The 21,692-nt window shown below is 41.3% G+C and overlaps 1 protein-coding gene across 1 annotated transcript in view; it reads left to right on the top strand.

Annotated features, from left to right (window-relative positions):
* The window catches only part of cfap61 (cilia and flagella associated protein 61), a 177,344-nt gene that overhangs the window by 92,066 nt on the left and 63,586 nt on the right, over positions 1-21,692 (top strand). Inside the window, exons 17-20 of the mRNA XM_072267103.1 lie at positions 1,068-1,195; positions 6,279-6,374; positions 7,322-7,490; positions 17,267-17,429. Coding sequence (XP_072123204.1) covers positions 1,068-1,195; positions 6,279-6,374; positions 7,322-7,490; positions 17,267-17,429 — 556 coding nt within the window. The remainder of the gene's footprint in view (positions 1-1,067; positions 1,196-6,278; positions 6,375-7,321; positions 7,491-17,266; positions 17,430-21,692) is intronic.

Here is a 21,692-nt window from a genome sequence, read left to right as displayed (position 1 = left end):
AACCAATTAATTAACGTTCTGTACTGTCTCCTGTGAAATAATCACAAAAGAATATTGGTACTGAGTTTAACAGGCAACTGACCTGATAATCCACATCACTCTTTTAAATGTGAATAGAGATGCTAGGATTCACTAATTATATTGAAGTTTTAACCTGTATTTATAGATGCGTTTTTGAACAGTACGACATGTTATTTTTAATTGTGGATATCTGTGAAACCTCAAATTGTCTGAAGTATGATTCAAAAATAGGAAGTAATGAAAAAATATTACTAATGTAGGATTATTGTGAATGTTTGGCTGATAGCTGGCACAAGCTTACTAATCTGAAGAGCCTGTTTCCATTCTGTATTTCTCTCACTGAATTGCAAATGCTGTCATTTCTCACTGACCTAGAGTGGACGTTTGTTAGAACTTGCCAGTCCAGAAGTTGCATGTTTACAAGCTGCCTCATTTTCCTTATTAATTTCAAATAACTTATAATTGATCTCATGTTTAGATTTTATAGCATATAGTTGATTTATCATCTTAATTTTTGTTCCTTATAAAGAAACAGAATGATGGCTTGCACAGTACATGTTAGAATATTCCTGCAGTTATAAACCAGAATATAATTAATCTTAACTAAGCATTACCACAGGAGGACAGGTACTAATATTGCTATATTTTAATGTCAACATTTCTCCAAGCAGGCAATCACATGAGGTGGCTGATACAAGGCAATGCATATCAAAGGTTTCCAAGCTGCTTCTCCAATATGCTCAATTATTAGATGTCAGTGGGGGCTTTAATTACTTGCTTCGTCCAAGTGTTTCTGGAGGTATAAGGTGAAAAATCAACTGTATCATCTATAGGAAGGCACAATTGTGTGTGAAATATCATGTGGTGCCAAGTGTGTGTTTGATTCTGATTTTGTGAATCCTCTGTCTTTCATTGGCCAGGCTCATACATTCGGACCAAGTCCCCAAAGAACCAATTTTGAACAATTCATTTCTTTCAGAGGAAGTCAAAAGAACATTGGAAATAAGATATTGTACTTATATTAATCCTTGTGTATTTTGTTTTAGCCAAAATATGCACTAAATCATATTAACCGAAAGTTGACACTGGAGCCAAAAGTAACCATCAATTCACGAATAGTGGTGGTTGGTGCATCTGAAGTTGGGATCTCCTTCTTGGAAACATTGGTCTTCTGGTAATATAATTAATTCTACATTTTAAATGGTTGTGAGATTTTACATTCTATAAGTAGTGCTGGAAATAATCAAATGCAATCAAGTCCTAAACTGCCAGAATACAACTCAAGTACCCTCTGAACATTGGTAGAACAATTATAATTAATTTCTTCCTTTAACCTTAGGTTTTGACCTTTTGGTAACGTGTTCAGCTTCTTTTGTTTTACTGATCCAGAAATGGTATCAACCCTCTACGGCTACTATCAAGTGACCTTCGATGGCATTCATATAAATGTGCAATGTTTGTTGGTATTATTTGGCATTCTAATTGACATAGATAGGACAGTCAAAATCTTTTTCTCTGAGTTCCCAGAGAAATGTCAAATACTATAGGACATGCTTTTAAGGTGAGAGATAGATGTTTAAAGGAGATGGGCAGGGCATTTTTTTTACACTGAGTACATGCCTGGGATGTGCTGCCAGGTGTAGTGGTGATATGATAGTGGCATTTAGTAGACTGAAAACATGAATGTGCAGGGGATGGAGAGATATGAATCATGTTTAGTCAGAAAAGATTTTGCTTAATTTGGCATTGCGTTCAGCACAAATGTAGTGGCCCAAAGGGCATTTTCCTGTACTACTTCATACCTGCATTTTACATCAGTAGTCACTGGATGGCACATTGGCAGAGTAGTGCAGCTGGTAGAACTACAGCAATCGGTATTCAATTCTGTTGAATATGGATCTCTGGCAATGTAAAGCAGTGGTTTGGTTGCTGTTTACATGGAGTTTGCACATTCTTCTTGTGATCACTTAGATTTCCTCCAAGTGTTTTAATTCCCTCCCCCCCCACCCCCCCACATCCCAGAGGCATGCAGGTTGCTAGGTTGATTGACCAATGTAAATTGTCTGTAAACGGACACTAGAATTTGAGGGAACTTGATAGAATGTTGGGAGACTGGGATTAATATAGGATTAATGTAAATGGGTGTTTGATTTGCTGGACTGAAGGGGCTGTTTCCCATGCTGTACCTCTCTATGACTGATAGATGTTAGTTATGAGAAAATCTAACTAGATTGTTTTAACCCTGCCTATACCCCTCTTAGCCAAGACCATTAATACATTAATATCCTTCCTTCCTTCCTTGCGCCCTTAAATCCTGGTGGAGTCGTCGGGGCATTGTCATGACAAGCTTTGCACCAGTCTGTTCCATCTGTCGCGGTAATGTGCCAGCGCCTGGGTCGCAACAAATGTTTTCCCTGTCCGTTCTTTAATGTTGTCCGTCCATCTTTTCCTCTGTCTACCTCTCCTTCTTTTCCCCTCCACAGTTCCTTGTAGAATGGTCTTTGCAAGGCCACTGGATCTTGTTACATGGCCGTACCATCTCATAAATACATTAATATATCCAGCCATAAACAAATCACTATAAAGAGCACTCCAAAGAGCCCTACATGAGGCCATTCTTACCTTCGCCCATTAGGCTCTTAAATGAGTCCGGAAAGTGATGACCCCCTCCTGTTAGACTGTTTGAGGTAACTTTTTTTTTCTTTCTTATTTTTCTAATATTTGGTATCTACTGTGACACTGTAATTTCCTTTGGTATCTCTTGTCTATCACCTAACACCATATGCACAATATTCACAACACACATGAACCCTTTCAGCTCACCATGTCCATATTGATGATGAAGTGAACATCATCGCCAATCCCATTTATCACCACCAAGTCTACAGCATTTATACCTTGAAAACTCAAATGTTTGTCAAGATATTTCTTAAATGTTATGAGAGATAAGATAAAATGGGATTAGCTTTATTTATCACATGTACATTGAAGCACACAGCAAAATGTGTCATTTGCATCAATGATCAATATAGTCCAAGCATGTGCTGGAGGCAGCCTCCAAATGTCGCCATGCTTCTGACGTCAATATAGCATGCCCACAATTTACTAACCTGTACGTCTTTGGAATGTGGGAGAAAACCCACAAGCTCACGGGGAGAACATACAAACTCCTTATAGACAGCAGTGGGAATTCAAAGTTCAAAGTAAATTTATTATCAAAGTCCATATATGTCACCATATGCAGCCCTGAGCCTCATGTTCTTGTGGGCATACTCAATAAATCCATCATAGAATAATAACCATAATGGAACCAATGAAAGACCGCATCAACTTGGACGTTCAATCAGTGTGAAAAAGATAACAAACTGCAAATACACAAATAAAGGAATCATAAAAATGAACAAATAAGCAATAAATATCAAGAACATCAGATGAAGAGTCTTTGAAAGTGAGTACATTGGTTGTGGGAACATTTTACTGATGGGGCAAATGAAGTTATCCCTTTTGGTTCAAGAGTCTAATGATTGGGGGGTAATAACTGATCCCGAACCTGGTGGTGTGAGTCCCGAGGCTCCTGTACCTTCTTCCTGATGGCAGCAGTGAAAAGAGAGCATGATCTTGGGTGGTGGGGGGTCCCTGATGATGATTGCTGCTTTCCTGTGACAGTGCTGAGTAGTGGGGAGGGTTTTACCTGTGGTGGACTAAGCCGTATCCACTACTTTGTTGTAAGTTCAGGGGTATTGGTGTTTCTATAACAGGCTGTGATGCAGCCAATCAATATACTCCCCACCGCACATCTATAGAAGCTTATCAAGGTTTTGGATGTCATGCCATATCTTGGCAAACTCCTAAAGAAGTAGAGGCCCTGCCATGCTTTCTTCATAATTGCACATGCGTGCTGGCCCAGAACAGATTCTCCAAAATGATAACATTGAGGAATTTAAGTTGCTGACCCTGTGATCCTCCGATGAAGACTGACTCATGGACCTCTGGTTTCCTCCTCCTGAAGCCAATATCAGTTCTGAGGTCTTGCTGACATTGAGAGGTTGTTGTGATGGCACCACTCAGCCAGATTTTCAATCTCCCTCCTATTTGCTAATTTGTCACCACCTTTGATTTAGCTTACGACAGTGGCGTCATCAGCAAACTGAAATATGGCAATGTAGCTGTGCTTAACCACACAGTCATAAGGGGATTGATACCTGATTGCTGACTGCTGGCACTCTAAAGCATTACACTATCTACAATGCTACCATGCCACCTGTGCTTCTATCCTCTTCTCCTGCAGTGCATTGCAAATTGGGGGGAAAAAATTACCTCAAATCCCTTTGAGACCTTTTCTATTCAACTTAAGCCTTTTCTTCCTGTTTTTGACATCAGCTTAATGGGAAAAAGTTTCCTACTAACTACCTTATCTATTCCCCCCTTAATTTATATCCTCAAATAAGGATCCTCTCAGCCTTCTCTGCTCCAAAGAAAACAAACACAGCCTATCCAGTCTCCTCATAAATGAAGCATTCCATTCCATGCTACATTCTGGTATATCTTCTCAGCTGTGCCCACACTATATTGTGCTGAAGGACCTTACCAGTTTTCAGTTCCCTATATTTGATATGTTTCCTTTTTATCGAACTGTTCATATCCTTTTACATTCTATTTACTTGCTTTTCCTGCCTTCCATCCTTACAAGAACACGTTGACCCTGACTCTCACTCTTTCTCCTTCTTAACCATATTGCTCATTTCCATTCTTCCTGAAATGAATAACCTTCCATTTACCCATACTGTACAATTCTAACAAACTTCACTCAGCCTATTTGTATGCCTTTGTGTCCTCGTCAGAATTTGCTTGCCAACTATTTGTGTATCATCAGCAAAATTGCAATGCACTTGGTCACTTCATCTCAGTTATTAACATACAACAGATCCACTGGCACGCCATATGTTGTAGCTTAGCAATCTGATGATGATTTTTACCTTTGTTGGTTAGCCAATTCCAAATCTGTGCTAATATATTCTTGCCACTGTTGCCGCTGCTATGATTTCATATCTTGTGCAGTATCCTTTAGTGAATGCTTTCTTAAAATCTTTGAAGTCACGGTTGCTCTAGCAGTGTGCTTTGGATCGTTGTCCTGCTGAAAGACAAACTTTCTCCCTAGTTTAAGCTTTCTGTCTATAGCAGGATTTATCTTCCCAACAATCCTGACCAGATTCCGGTCCCTGCTGCTGAAAGTCATCCCTATTGCATGATGCTACCTCCACCATATTTTACAGTAGGGATAGTGTTACCTGGTAGATTTATGTCACACATACCGCTTAGTATTGAGACCAAGAAGTTCTCCTTCAGCCTCATCTGACCATAAAACCTTCTCCCACATCTTTACAGTATCTTCTGAGTGACACTTTGCAAATCTTTATGGGCAAGAAGATTTTTGTATATAGCCAAACTTCTTCCTTGCCACTCTTCCATAAATATCCTTTTTGTGCAACATCTTAAAGGCTATGGTTTCATATTTTTTCAACTTGTTCATGATGGACCACACTGAGCTCCAGGGTATGTTCGGTGCCATTCAGATGGCCTTGTACCCTTCCCCAGATTTATGTTTCTCTATTATCATTTCCCTGACTTGTCTTGAATGCTCTTTTGTCTTCACTTTGGTTTGGTCAGTTGAAAATCTTCCATACTGTTGGACCTTACAGAGAGAGGGTGTATTTATTCTTATGAATTCATTAAAAACAGGTGATCCTTTCTACATCGACAAACTGGGTGAGTTAGTAAAGCAGGCCAGGCAGCATCTATGGAAAAGAGTAAACAGTTGATGCTTTGAGCCAAGACCCTTCATCAGGACTCCCTGCATTAGGACATCAGCAGTCCTGATGAAGGGTCTCTGCATGAAACATCGACTGGTTACTCTTTTCCAAAGATGCTGCCTGGACTGCTGAGTTCCTCCAGCACTTTGTGTGTATTAAGAATGTATTCAAAGTTGTATTCCATTATATAGTCCATTAATTTATCTAGGCTTCTGCATATGTCGGGAGAAGAGAGCACACTTTGCCACTCGTGCACTGCACAGACTTAAATGAAGACCAAATTAGTGGCCTTAATTGTGTTTTGCTAGATTTCATATTAATGCATATGTTTAGAAAATGCAAGCTTCTCTCAACAATTCACTTCTCTACTGCTCTTGATTTTTGGCTCTATGTTGTATACTGCTTAATTAATTCAATGTAGTTTAATTATCTATACTTTTCTTTCAGCCCACACCTTCGCTTCAATAACATTACATTAATTTCAACATGTGCAGTTCCTGTGTCCCACACACATCCCTCTTGTAGAAGATTCCAAACCGGAAGGTATGTACATTAGATAGTTAATTACTTGACATGTTTTGGACATGTTTTAAGCATTTATGTAGTGGAGGATGACAGTAAGATGCACAAACAATTAAAAAAGACCATATTTGATCTAGGCAATGAGAAGTTCTTGTTTTATTGTTGGAAGCATCACATAGAGTTATATTACATAGAAATACTCAACTCGAGAACCGGCCCAACTTCTCTACGTGTTATGCTCTATGCAATATATCTTCCACTTTGCTTTACATCATTATTGAAAAATATATTTATTTCCTTCCCTGATATCCATTGTGGTATATTTTTTGATGATCATAAACAGTGCCTTGGCTTAATAGTAGCACTGCTATCTCCTCATCTGATCATCATCAGTCAGACTTCAATATATAATTTGGCCTGCTGCTTCAGTGGAATGTTGAGTATGTATAATATTGTTGAAGATCTTAAAGATATTAAATTCAGACCCTACTATCTACTGAGGTAAAAAAATAAAAGGTTGCAGATACTTTTCACAGAACAGTAAGGTAATGCTGATGTATAGCCAAACATATCCTTCAAGCAACTGCATTGACAGACAATTTAGCCGCTTATTGCTGTTTGTGGCAAATATAAATACCACCTTTGGCAACAGAGCTACTTCTTCAATAGTCTTGTCATGAGTGAGATGCTTTATATCTTCAAAGTCTTTCTTTCTTAGTCATAATGCAGAAATGTTATCACATACAACTAAGTATTATAAGAATAAGCTGCATAGTGCTTCACTTTGATGTGTTACCATCTGAGATTTCATTTAGATTGCTCCAAGTTACCTATAAAATTTTTAGAAGTCTTTCACTGCAAGCTTAGTTTAGCCAATAGTATGAAGTGTGGACTCATTACCTACAAAATGCCTAATTTATATTGGAAAGAGTGAAATTGACAATAAAAATATCCCTTTCATTCTGCAGTCACAGCTATGAACACGATGATTATGCTCTGATGTCATTGCATTCTTGGGTTAATATGGTGGTTGGTAAGATGATTGGTATTGACAGAGCTGCTAAACATGTAATTGTAACTGGAGGCAGAAAAGTACCATATGAACATCTGATCCTTTGCACAGGACAGCAGTTCCAGGTAAGTCCAAGTACCCTCTAAGCAAAATATATAGTATATGATTAATGAGTGTGATATCACATAATTATTCTCATTTATTTCCTGCTTTTGCTATTCCCTTGAATACATCTATTCCTTTCTCAGTTACTGTACCAAGCAGCTACTCTACATATAAAGCTAGCTGTGTGTGCTGATGGCTGCTTAATTGTAAAGCACTGAAATAATTTATCTGGACATTATCTTAAATCTGTTTGTGGAAGGTTTTGCTCACAAATTGACACTTTTAATTTCTGCATTGTAATGGTGACTAAAATTCATGCCCACAATATTAAACAGCACCATTGACTCTCTTTTACTCTAGATATGAATCTATAACTTTCTCCATCTCTTTGGTTTCTCTCTGATCTGTCCATATGTCACAATCATGCCCATCTTGTTAATGACCCATCACTAATAGATATTTCACTGTGTTTATGTGTTTTTTGTGACTATTTATTTAATCTAACCTTTTGAGAAATCAAATGAAAATGAAAAAGAATTTCAGGATGTACATTGTATACATTTCTCTGATGTTAAATGTACCTATTGAAATAGAAAATGTTCCAAATTTCTATTTTAGAACAATATAAGATTTCACTTTCTTACTAGCATATTAGTATTTGGAGAACACTAGTCGAGAAGACAAGTGACATGTTGGCCTTTGTTGTGAAGGCCATGGTGTTTTAAAACAGGGAGATTTTGTTCGAGCTGTACAAGGTGCTGATGAGGCCACACCTTGAATTCCATGCACGGTTTTGGTCCTCTTGATTTAAAAAGGATATAGTAATATTGGAACTAGTCCAAAGAAGACAATCGGGTTAATTCCTGTTATGAGAAGGTTGTCCTCTCAAATGAGGATAGACAGTTTGGATCTGTACTCCTTGGAGTTTAGAAGAACGAAAGCTGACCTCATTCAAATATATAAGATCCTGAGGAGGTTTGACGGGGTAGATGTTGAAATGTTTTCACTAACAGAAGAATCATCAATAAAAGAGTATACTTGCAATTTAATGTGCCAATCACTTAATATGACTACTACTTCTCCCAGAGGTAGGAAAAATTCATGCCCCAGAGCATGGTAGAGCTTAGATCATTTGAATTATTTAAGGTGAAGAGAAATAAATACTTAAAAGACTGAGGAATTGATGGTAATGGGACTGGCACATGTGAAAAGTGCAGGCTAGCATAGATCAGCCATGACCTTTTTAAAAGATGGGGGTGACTTGAGGGGTCTCATGGCTTATTTCGATCTTCTTGCACTCTTGTGAGAACAGGGTTCATCTGCACTATCCTGGGAAAATATTTGAACTTACTACATGTTACCATAATAAGTGCATGAGAACTTGATGTAAGAATAAGCCCTTTGGCCTCTGGTGCCTTCTCCAGCATTAAATAAGATCATGTTTGAGCTTAGTGCAGTAATTCATTTCCTATGGTAATCCATTACCCCATTCTCTTAATAGCTAAAGATCTATCAATTTTTGGCTTAAATATACACAGCAATTTTAAGTCTACTGTACTCCTGGGTCAAGAATTGCGAAGATTCACAATCCCTTACATGAACAAATTACTTCTCATACATGCCCCGAATGATTGCCATCTTATTTTGAGACTGTAACCCCAGATTCTAGATCCCCCGGGCATAAGAAAGATTCAACCTGATATTTACCCTGTCAAGCCACTAAGAATTTTGTACTTTTCAATGAGATCACCAGACTTTCTTCCAAACTTAAGAGTATACCTAGTGATATGACAAAACTGCTGTCCCAGAAATCATTTACTTTCCATATTGTGTTGACTTTGTTGGTGGTCATTCCTCTTTCCAAACAAGCTTGGAGGTGGAATCAGATGCACTTCAGCTCTGGCTGGGTTTGCAGCCCATTACTTCCTATAAAGTGAAACCTAACATCATGAGTGGTAGTGATGTTTCACTCCCAGATGAGTTCAATGCCTTTTTATGAACACTATGCATGGTAGAATAAAACTACAGCTATGAGGATCCCTGCAACACCCAGTGATCCTGTGATCTCTGTCTTGGAGGCCAACATCAGATGGTCTTTCAAGAGGATGAACCCTCACAAGGCAACAGGCTCCAATGGAGTACCTGGTAGGACTCTTGAAAACCTGTGCCAACCATCTGGCAGGTGTGTTTAAAGTCATTTACAATCTCTCATTGCTACAGTTGGAAGTTCCTACCTCTTTCAAATAAGGGCAACTATTATACCAGTGCTCAAGAAGAGTAGGGTGAGCTGCCTTAATGACCATCATCCAATAGCACTTGCATCCACAGGTGATGAAGTGCTTTGAGAGGTTGATTATAGCTAGAATCAACTCCTGTCTCAGCAAGAACCTGGACCCACTGCATTTTGCCTATTACCAGAATAGGTCTGCAGCAGATGCGATTTCATTGGTTCTTCACGGGGTCTTGGATCACTTGGAAAATACTAATACTTATGTCAGGATGCTGTTTATTAACTATAGCTCAGCATTTAACACATGTAAGGGGGTTTCGTGTAAGGGGGTTTCGATTTTTATGTTACTGCGGAGGCTAATTAAAATGGCATCTTTGTTATGTTAATCTGGGGAATGCGGCTTTGTTGTGTTAAACACTGAGAAAGTTTGCGCTAACAGTTTGTTTTGGTTTAGAGTGTGATAAGAGAGTGCTATTAACCAATTGGGATAGTTGTTATGGTTTTGGTGTATTTGAAGATACTGTATGCGCGGGGTTTTGGGGCAGAAGGCGGGAGAGCGAGACAGAGAATGGACCAGGTGCTGTGAGTCCGCTAACGGGGTCGGACCCCGAGCAGGACGTTTGGCGAGGAGACAGAGACGGACTCGTGTGAAGCATCTGGTCGACCACCCTTGTTGGTCCCAGGCGGCCGGTCGAGGTGGTCCAAGGGGGTCGCAGGGTGAAGAAGAAGGTCCTTGAGCTCCAATGGTTTTTGTGTACGAAGAGATTGAACTTTGATAAGTGTGGCGCCTTTTATTTTCCTTTTATATTTTATTCTCTTTTAATTATATAGTTCCAGTAATATCTATAAACTGTAAATCATTTAATTGCATCTAGTGTATTGTCTGTTATTTGGGCGGGGAGGGGTACATCACACAGCATCCACACAAACGAATTATCCAGTTTGGCGCGGCCGAGGCTGTTTCCCTAGACGACAGCGAGCTGAGCGACCCTGAGGGTGGCTAGGGGGGGCTACATTGTGTGGGCTTTGTCCGGGATTGAGTCTGCTGGTATGCTGTGTGGGTACTCTGTTTAAATCTGTAATGTGTGTCTCTGTGGGTTATTTGCTGGTGATTGCTGTATGCGTGGTGGGTGAGGTCTTTGTTCGAGTTCGGGCTGGCATCGACGAGTTGGAGGTGGCACTCGGAGCTGCCCAAGCGGTTGGGAGAGAGAGGGAAGAGTGGTCTGATTTGTAGGTAGGGTCTGCGAATAAATGTTCTAGCTCTGGCAGGCTCCGCCTGGCACTTGGGATAGTGACCACTCCAAGAGGGGCGGAGGCGTGTGAGACGTGGGCAGAGCGGATCTCTCAGTTGTTAGATGAGTAGCAGTGCTCGGTTGAGGGAGAGCGACAGGGATTGGTTGAAAGTTTAAGTAGGCGGGCTGGTGACGGTGTTAGAGCTGTCAGGTTCACTTACACCGTAGTGACAGCTGTCAGTTATTTGAAAGGGGGGAGAGTTTTCAGTGTGTCTTCTCTGGCGAGGAGGGCGGCTAAATTGACCCACCTTCGAAGGGATCAGCAGAAACTCAAGACGTCCATTCAGAACAGATTGGAAGATCTACAAGTTGGGGAAGATCAAGGAAGTGTTCTGACTAAGGTCAACAGAAAACCGAGAGCCCAGGGAGGGGAGTTTGACTACACTCCCGAGGAGGTGAAGAAATGGAGGACAGATCTCGGAAAAGGGAGGCGGACGCTTGAAAGGAACCTGAAGGTGACTATCGCGAGTTTAAATGAAGTGGAAAAACTGAAAGTTGACCTGGAAGACGTCCTCAGGAAGAAACAACCGGAGGCTGAACATTCTTTAACTGCTGCTTTTCAGGTCAGGGTGGAAGAAGCTGGTGGGGTAACTGCGTCCCAGATTGAGATGGCCAGGAACCCTGAGTCAGAACTGCGGAGGCTGTGGCGAGAGTTGAAGGAGTCCCTGAAGAAGCTGACATCTCGACTGCAGGAGGCTGAAGGGGTAGCCCCGACTAAATGCTTCAGTTTGGAGAAACTCAAACAGCAGCTACCGATCGAGGGAATGAGGAAGGATACGGATTCGAAGGATGATGTGCTGCACATGTGGTACATGCTGCCTTTCGCTAACTTCCCCGTGATTGAGGAAGAGACCTTTGGCCCTTCTCCCACTGAGTCAGGTGTAGTGAGGAGAGCTAGCTGTGGGCAGTCTGAGTTACGGCAGGATCAGGAAGGAGGAGAGGCAGGGCCCCGGACACTGGACTGGGGGTTCCAAGCTGTAGTGGTGACCTGAGTGGGAGAGGAGTTGGCAAGCAGGCCCGAGGTATCCTTAGTAGTGTCTGAGCCTTTTGGGTTTAGGTGAGGGGGTACGGAGGTCTCAGAGGGTTAAGAAGCTCCCAGATAGGTTGGCCTATGTAGCGCCCATGGGATGGGAATAAGGTCCACTGTTTGGGGAGCACTGTCACTGTGTGTATCTGTGTATGTGTGTGTTGTGTGTCTGTAGGACTGGGTGGCGAGTTATTTATAAGTCATGAGGACATGACTTTATTTGGTGAGGGGAGTTTCGATTTTTATGTACTGCGGAGGCTAATTAAAATGGCGTCTTTGTTATGTTAATCTGGGGAATGCAGCTTTGTTGTGTTAAACACTGAGAAAGTTTGCACTAATAGTTTGTTTTGGTTTAGAGTGTGATAAGAGAGTGCTAGTAACCAATTGGGATAGTTGTTATGGTTTTGGTGTATTTGAAGATACCGTATGCGCGGGGTTTTGGGGCAGAAGGCGGGAGAGCGAGACAGAGAATGGACCAGGTGCTGTGAGTCCGCTAACGGGGTCGGACCCCGAGCGGGACGTTCGGCGAGGAGACGGAGATGTTTTCATGTGGAGCGTCTGGTCGACCACCGTTGTTGGTCCCAGGTGGCCTGTCGAGGTGGTCCGAGGGGGTCGCAGGGTGAAGAAGGAGGTCCTTGAGCTCCAACGGTTTTTGTGCACGAAGAGATTGAACTTTGATAAGTGTGGCGCCTTTTATTTTCCTTTTATATTTTATTCTCTTTTAATTATATAGTTCCAGTAATATCTATAAACTGTAAATCATTTAATTGCATCTGGTGTATTGTCTGTTATTTAGGCGGGGAGGGGTACATCACACAGCATCCACACAAACGAATTATCCAGTTTGGTGGGGCTGAGGCTGTTTCCCTAGACGACAGCAAGCCGAGCGACTCTGAGGGTGGCTGGGGGGGGGCTACACACAATCATTCCTATAGTTCTGATTGAAAAGCTCCAAAACCTGGACCTTTGTACCTCTTTCTTTAACTGGATCCTCCACTTCCTCACCAGTAGACCATAGTCTGTGTGGATCGGAAATAACATCTCCACCTCGTTGATAATCAACACTGGCACTCCTCAAGGATGTGTGCTTAGCCCACTGCTCTACTCTCTCTACACTCATGACTATGTGGCTAGGCACAGCTGAAAGACCATCTATAAATTTGATGACGACTTAACAATTGTTGGCAAAATTTCAGATGGTGAGAAGAAGGCGTACGGGAATGAGATATAACAGCTAGTTGAGCGGTATTGTAGCAACAACCTTGCACTCAAAAAATGATTGTGAACTTGATAAGGGGTAAGATGAGAGAATACACACCAGTCCTCATACAGGGATCAGAAGTGGAAAGGGTAAGCAATTTCAGGTCCTGGTGGTGGTGGCCAAGTAGGGGTTTTGGGCTGGACCCCTCACACTTGTGCTACTTATGCCCACAAAAACCTCGGGATAAGAGTGATAAGAAGAATAAAATTTATGCCAGCTCAGACGTTGCCTGGATTAACAAGGTCTGTGGCAATGATTGGGGAACTGGGACCATCTGGTGAGAAATTGGCTACCGGAACAAACCATAAACGGACAAGACTGGAGAACATGGAATTAATGGAATGCTAGTTTAACAGCAACATACATGAAAAAGGATACATCAAGTGCATATGGGGACTCTGGCAACAACAAAGGCCACCGTCCACATTCACAGAAAATCAACTAGTTACCCAGTGATCAAACATTGTCAACGGAGGATTGCTATCACATCTTCAATTGGAAGACATACAATCACAATGCACCACAGCAACATCACCGCAGAACCGAGCCAATTCGGAAATACAAGTTCACCTCCACAGCTCATAGATGGTGCAAAATTAATAGCAACACCTTGTACATGGAAAATTTAAGTTCAAACCTCACCTTGTGCTATATTGATGCTGGCTGCTGTAATCAGAGAAAAGAACTGGTGACTGTCAATCAGCTAATTAGGCTTCTCAGACTTAGTGATAAAATTCCATCAGAAGGCCTGCTGGAAGCAGATAATGAAGCACTACTCACAAATGCAACCTCCAACATAACTGAGACCAGTAATCTGATATATGCATCAACAGCAGTCTTAGAAATGCTGGGCTACAAAATGAAATCCAGTGGACAGGACTTTATAACCCCACCCCCGGAGATGATGATTGGAAGTCAAGATGAAAACCACGAGAGCGGAGGTCAGTAGACTAATTGAGAAGTAGAAAGTTGGGAAGAGCAATGACTCATCTTGGCTACTAAGGAAGTAGAGAGGCTGGAAACTGCCAAGCAATGGTTAACAGCTCTGGCTACCAGTCTACAGAGGTACACTAAGGACACAGAGGCCAAGCAAATAAATGCACTCTTCTCCAAAGAACCAGGAAAAGTATTTGCACAGTTCCAGGGCAACAACAATTCCTGAACTAACCAAAGCAGCAACTGAGGAGTACTGGAAGAGCATACAGGAGAAAGAAGCATCACATAACAGCATTGCCCAATGGCTGAAAGACCATTGCAAGCTTTGCAATCTCCCAGAGGAAGAACCAGTCACCATCACAGCAGTAGATGTCCAGCAATGGGTAGCGAGTATGAACAACTGGACGTCACCAGGGCCTGACATGATCCATGCCTATTGGCTGAAGAAACTAACTGCATTACATTCCCAGCTGGCATCTCAAAAGAACCAGCTGTTTGAGGCAGGCTCCCACCCTGGCTGGCTAACTCAAGGAAGAACAGTACAGTACTCATAATGAAGGAGCCTCACAAAGGAGCAACATTGTCAAATTACCAGCCTATAACCTGCCTGTCAACAACATGGAAGCTCCTATCAGGCATCATAGCCATTGAGCTGAAGGAACATGTGTGTAAATTCCTGAGCCCTGCTCTGAAGGGGATTGGTAATGGAGCCAGAGGCTGCAAGCATCAACTACTGGTAGACAAAGCAGTCATGTGAAACTCCAAGACCAGGCAAACCAACCTAAGCATAGCCTGTATCAACTACCAGAAAGCATACGACTCAATGCACCATGCATTGATCCTGGAGTGCCTCTCTCTCTCTGTACAAGGTCAACAAGACACTAAGGATCTTCATCAAGAACTCAATGGACCATGGGAGGATAATGCTAGAAGTTAACTCAAAACCAATAGCACAAGTGTCGCATCAGATGTGGAATATACCAGGGGGATGCACTATCCCCACTGCTGTTCTGCGTAGGGTTGAACCCCCTCAGCCAGATCATCTTGAAGAGTGGATATGGATACAGGTTCAAGAGTGGAGTGACCATCGGCCACCTCCTGTACATGGATGAATTTGCCCACTCACCTAACCTATCCAAGTCACCCTGCATCCTTCTCACAGCTAACACTGTCGCCCAGCTTCGTGTCATCCGCAAACTTGGCAATGCTGCATTTAATTCCCTTGTCTTAAGTCATTAATATATATTGTAAACAACTGGGGTCCCAGCACTGAGCCTTGCAGTACCCCACTAGTCACTGCCTGCCATCCTGAAAAGGTCCCGTTTATTCCTACTCTTTGCTTCCTATCTGCCAACCAATTCTCTATCCACGTCAATACCATACCCCCAATACCGTGTGCTTTAAGTTTACACACTAATCTCCTGTGTGAGACCTTGTCAAAAGCCTTTTGAAAATCCAAATATACCACATCCACTGGTTCTCCCCTATACACTCTACTAGTTACATCCTCAAAAAATTCTATGAGATTCGTCAGACATAATTTTCCTTTCACAAATCCATAATGACTTTGTCTGATGATTTCACCGCTTTCCAAATGTGCTGTTATCACATCTTTGTAAACTGACTTTAGCATTTTCCCCACCACCGATGTCAGGATAGGAACACTCTCGAGCTCCCAGTCCGCTGGTGGAGTGTGTGTGTATGTGTATGTATGTATGTGTATATATATATATGTGTGTGTGTTTGTGTGTGTACATACATATAAATTCAGTTTTTATTGTTATGTATTGCAATGTACTGCTGCCATAAAAACAAATATCATGACATATGCCAGTGATATTAAATTTTATTTCTTCTGATTCTGAGCTCAACTCATTAAAGAAGAAACTAAGAAATTGCTCATTAACAGAATGTTTATCCATGAAATTAGAAGTTACAGGATGCAGTATTTTAAGTAAAAACTTAAGACTGCAAAATGTGAATGAATTTGCATTTGTTTGGAAAGCTTTATCCAAAAACTCCACTATCAATGTATTTTTAGCTATTCACTCATATAGAAGGAAATAAATGAAATCACATTGAAAAATCAAAAAATTACTTTTAGATGTAACAGAGGAGTCAAAATGATATTACCTTATGAAACTTTTTATAATTATTGCTATCACACAAATCCTATTAATTCTTATTATATAGAATATGTGTTTTACTTATGGAATAAATTAACAGTGTTCATATTCAAAAAATAAGTTTGATGCATGTACTGATAACTGCAGAATGCAGGAGGATTTCATTCACATACACATTGTAATCTATTTTAATACATTGTGGCAAAGAGATTTTAATTGTGACATAAAACGTGGAATATTATTGTACCCAAGTCTATTTGGCCAATCATGCCTTTTTAAGAGTTGAGACCACTTTAGTACTATATCCTATCTACTTCCCTAGACGTTAGTGTTCTTAAAATTTGTGTCTAATTAACATTACAATGGAATCTGATTTTGTTACCTTTATAGGTTGTGCATTTCAAATCACATTATCATTTATTTGAAATAATTATAACCTCTTTTCTCCAAGAGTGGAGTGGACCTTGTATCTAATTTTCTATCCAGATGAGAGGTGGGAAGTGTGGTTTTACTATGAGGGTGGAGACAGTTTTCCCTGCAGTGTGTTTTATCAAGTGAAATTAGCTGAGTAGCTCCATAATTGTTACCAGCTTCTCAAGTGATTGAGAATAAAGAGCACAATGAGGATACAAGTCAAGCAATTTCAGTACATGTAATCAAAGGGTTTTTGAAAGCATGGTGTTTTCTGTAGTTGCCTGGACAGGGAAATGGCCTGCAGAGACATTATTGCTCCTCACCCCCACCCTCCAGTGATACAGTGCTAGATATCATGTTGAAGACAATAAGGTCATCTGGAGAGATCAGCTTTCCTGGTGATGGGTGGAAGAAGTGCACAGCTGGCACCAGTGTTTAATGAATAAAAGTATAGTGGAAGTAAATTTAAAAACATTAAGGCTGATTAAAATTCTATTTTCTATTATGAAGGTTCCATGTCCCACAGGAGCTGATAAAAAATTGACTAACGTGATTGTGGACCCTGACAAGCAATTCACAGATAAAGTGCCCTCCAACCTTTTCATTCTGAATAATCATAGCGATTGTGAAAATGCACTGCATTGGCTCAAATCTCATTCAGCAAATGCTAAAGGTACAGCTTTAATCTCACTAAAAGTCTTTAATGAAAACTGGTAAATATCTGTCGGTACTACCAACTTGAAGTCTTAAATGTATCAATGCTGTTTGCCATGTGAAGTCAGAAAGAACAAGGCCAAAGCAGCAGGTAAGAACAGGAAATTAGTTTGGAAGTGGAAATTTGGCTAGAAACTGAAACTGAGAAATATCTAATGGAATAGTCAGTGGTATTAAGGTAATACAGAGAGGTATGCTTCCAAGATGTTGATGGTGAGACAAAATGGGAAAGCTAAGGCTGAGGAGGGCTTACATTCCTTGCAGTACCTGACACACAAGAAATGCTGCTGAAAATAAAAGCCTCTTTACTGTGACCCCGAATTTCAAGTAAAATTTGTGTTGTTATGCTAACTCTATTATGTGGTCATGATGTCAACATTCTTTGTAGATTCTCTCAAATCTGTAGATTCTCTCAAATCTGATATGTCCCAGTTGAAATAGCAATGCGTGCGAAGTTGTCACCAACAGCACAAAACTCCAGATACATTTTATGTACCTCTTCCATTTTGTATATATCATTCAGGTTAAAGTTTGTTATCTTTCTTTCTCGGTTGTCAAGCTACCAGCACTGGTCATTGGATAGCATTTCATAGTCATAGTCATAGTCATACTTTATTGATCCCGGGGGAAATTGGTTTTCGTTACAGTCGCACCATAAATAATAAATAGTAATAGAACCATAAATAGTTAAATAGTAATATGTAAATTATGCCAGTAAATTATGAAATAAATCCAGGCCCAGCCTATTGGCTCAGAGTGTCTGACCCTCCAAGGGAGGAGTTGTAAAGTTTGATGGCCACAGGCAGGAATGACTTCCTATGACGCTCTGTGTTGCATCTCGGTGGAATGAGTCTCTGGTTGAATGTACTCCTGTGCCCACCCAGTACATTATGTAGTGGATGGGAGACATTGTCCAAGATGGCATGCAACTTAGACAGCATCCTCTTTTCAGACACCACCGTGAGAGAGTCCAGTTCCATCCCCACGACATCACTGGCCTTACAAATGAGTTTGTTGATTCTGTTGGTGTCTGCTACCCTCAGCCTGCTGCCCAGCACACAACAGCAAACATGATAGCACTGGCCACCACAGACTCGTAGAACATCCTCAGCATCGTCCGGCAGATGTTAAAAGACCTCAGTCTCCTCAGGAAATAGAGACGGCTCTGACCCTTCTTGTAGACAGCCTCAGTGTTCTTTGACCAGTCAAGTTTATTGTCAATATGTATCCCCAGGTATTTGTAATCCTCCACCATGTCCACACTGACCCCCTGGATGGAAACAGGGGTCACCGGTACCTTAGCTCTCCTCAGGTCTACCACCAGCTCCTTAGTCTTTTTCACATTAAGCTGCAGATAATTCTGCTCACACCATGTGACAAAGTTTCCTACCGTAACCCTGTACTCAGCCTCATCTCCCTTGCTGATGCATCCAACTATGGCAGAGTCATCCGAAAACTTCTGAAGATGACAAGACTCTGTGCAGTAGTTGAAGTCCAAGGTGTAAATGGTGAAGAGAAAGGGAGACAAGACAGTCCCCTGTGGAGCCCCAGTGCTGCTGATCACTCTGTCGGACACACAGTGTTGCAAGCACATGTACTGTGGTCTGCCAGTCAGGTAATCAAGAATCCATGACACTAGGGAAGCATCCACCTGCATCGCTGTCAGCTTCTCCCCCAGCAGCACAGGGCGGATGGTGTTAAACGCACTGGAGAAGTCAAAAAACATGACCCTCACAGTGCTCGCTGGCTTGTCCAGGTGGGCGTAAACATGGTTCAGCAGGTAGACAATGGCATCCTCAACTCCTAGTCGGGGCTGGTAGGCGAACTGGAGGGGATCTAAGTGTGGCCTGACCATAGGCCGGAGCAGCTCCAGAACAAGTCTCTCTCAGGGTCTTCATGATCTGGGAGGTCAATGCCACCGGTCTGTAGTCATTGAGGCCACTGGAGCGTGGCGTCTTCGGCACAGGGACGAGGCAGGACGTCTTCCACAGTACAGGAACCCTTCGGAGCCTCAGGATCAGGTTGAATACATGGTGAAGTACTCCACATAGCTGAGGGGCACAGGCTTTGAGCACCCTGGTACTGACACCATCCGGTCCTGCAGCCTTGCTTGGGTTGAGACGTTTCAGCTGTCTTCTCACCTGTTCAGCTGTAAAGCCCGCCGTGGTGGTTTCATGTCAAATCTGTTAAAGAACAGGTTAAGTTCATTGGCCCTGTCCACACTGCCTTCAGCTCCTCTGTTGCTAGTTTGCCAGAACCCAGTGATGGTCTTCATCCCCCTCCAGACCTCTCTCATGTTGTTCTGCTGGAGTTTCCACTCAAGCTTCCTCCTGTACCTGTCTTTAGCCTCCCTGATCCTGGCTTTCAGGTCACTCTGTATTGCCCTCAGCTCCTCCCTATGTCCATCTCTAAATGCCCTCTTTTTAGCTTTCGGGATGTCCTTAATGTCCTTTGTTACCCATGTCTTGTTATTTGAATAACAAAGGACAGTTCTTGTCAGAACATTGCAGTCCACACAGAAGTTGATGTTGAAATTTGAACACCTTTTAAGTGGCAAGTGTAATTGAAATCTGGTTTGCTTTAAAAAAAAAGGGAAAAAAGCTTCCATTTATATTGTAGCTTTCATGTTCCTTTTTAGGATGTCTCAAGATGTATAGTCAAAAAAGCACTTACTGTATATTTGAATGTGTTAATCTTGTAATGTACACAATATTGCAAACTGCTAGTTCACACAAACTGTATTGTGATAACTGAGAGGTGCATTGTGACTGGTGCAGGTTCTGAAACTAAACTGGGAATCAACAGTGGTGCAATCCCAAAACCTTAGGCTTAAAATATTAGTTGCTGTACTATGGGTCTTGGCCACAAAGGTGAAAGAGAGTGAGGTATTTTATTGCCTTATTATAATACTGAAGTCAATGCCAGGAGTCAAGCCGCAGGGACCTTTCTGTAGTACTGCAAGAAGTTCAATGACATGACCTCAAGCATAATGGACAGTGAGTGCATTTTAAAATGTCAAATCCTATTAACTGCAGCAATGCAAATCAGTACCCATTAATGTTTTTTTGAATATATTCATCCACTCCACTGCAATCTGACTTTGTCATGCAGCAAATCTCATAGCTATATTTTAGTTTGCTCAGTTTGCTAGCTATTTAATTATTACTGTTGCCCCACACAACCACATTGTAGGACCTTGCTTTGTCTGATTCAGGAGATGGTGGCAGGCAGTGGATTAAACAACACTAACTTATCCATGCATGTGCTTGCCTATGAGAGAAGCTGGTAAAGCTATCTTTGAGATGCTTGATCCTGAGGTATTGGCTACTGGAAAAAGTTGGTATCCCCCTAATTTCATATCTTTCACATCTCTGCTCCTTCAATTTACACAGACATCAAATTTACTCCATCCCCTTACAGTACATAAATACATGAGAAGCAAGATAAGAATAGGAGTGTATTGTTAGCTTCCCATTAAAAGAAATGATTTATGTGTGCCCTAATTTATATATTCACTGTTGTCTCATTTTCTATTAACACTTTGAATAACAATCTATCAAATAAACAATTTAAAATTATGTATTGTCTAGCATTTATTATCATTTACGGAAGTGAACTTCAAACAATCACTTAGCTGTGTTTCCAAAATTCACGCCCAAAAGACTTTACTATTTTATTGTTCACTCCAGAACTGAGGTAGGTCCAGAGTTGCGTATAAACCAAACTAAATAAAGATGACAGACTTGCTTCTCTGCAGGACATCTGTGAACTAGATAGGGTCTTATGGCAATCTGCTGGTTTCACGGCTGCTAGTAGTGATAGTAGCTTATTATTAATTTAAATAATTAAATATTTAATTATTAAAATATTAATTCCCTAACTATCATGTTGGGATTTCAACCCGTGTTCTGACTCCAGGCTGCTGGAGCTGTAAATGAGGGTGGCGTGGTAGAATAGTGGTTAATGTAACATTTTACAGTGCCAGCTGTAAGATTAGGGATCAATTCCTGCTGCTGTCTATGAAAAGTTTATATGTTCTCTCTCGTGACTGCGTGGGTTTCTCCTGGTGCTCTGGTTTCCTTCAAACGTTGCAAAAACATACGATTTAGGGTTAGTAAGTTGTGGGCATGCTGTGTTGACGCTGGAAGCATGAAGACACTTGCAGGCTGCCTTTGGCACATCCTTGATGCAAACAGTACATTTCACTGCATGTCTTGTACAT

The sequence above is a fragment of the Mobula birostris genome, chromosome 8, assembly GCF_030028105.1.
Source record: "Mobula birostris isolate sMobBir1 chromosome 8, sMobBir1.hap1, whole genome shotgun sequence".
Taxonomy (NCBI): Eukaryota; Metazoa; Chordata; class Chondrichthyes; order Myliobatiformes; family Myliobatidae; genus Mobula; species Mobula birostris.
Note: the sequence above shows the minus strand (reverse complement) of the source record. Positions and strands in the feature narration are given on the sequence as shown.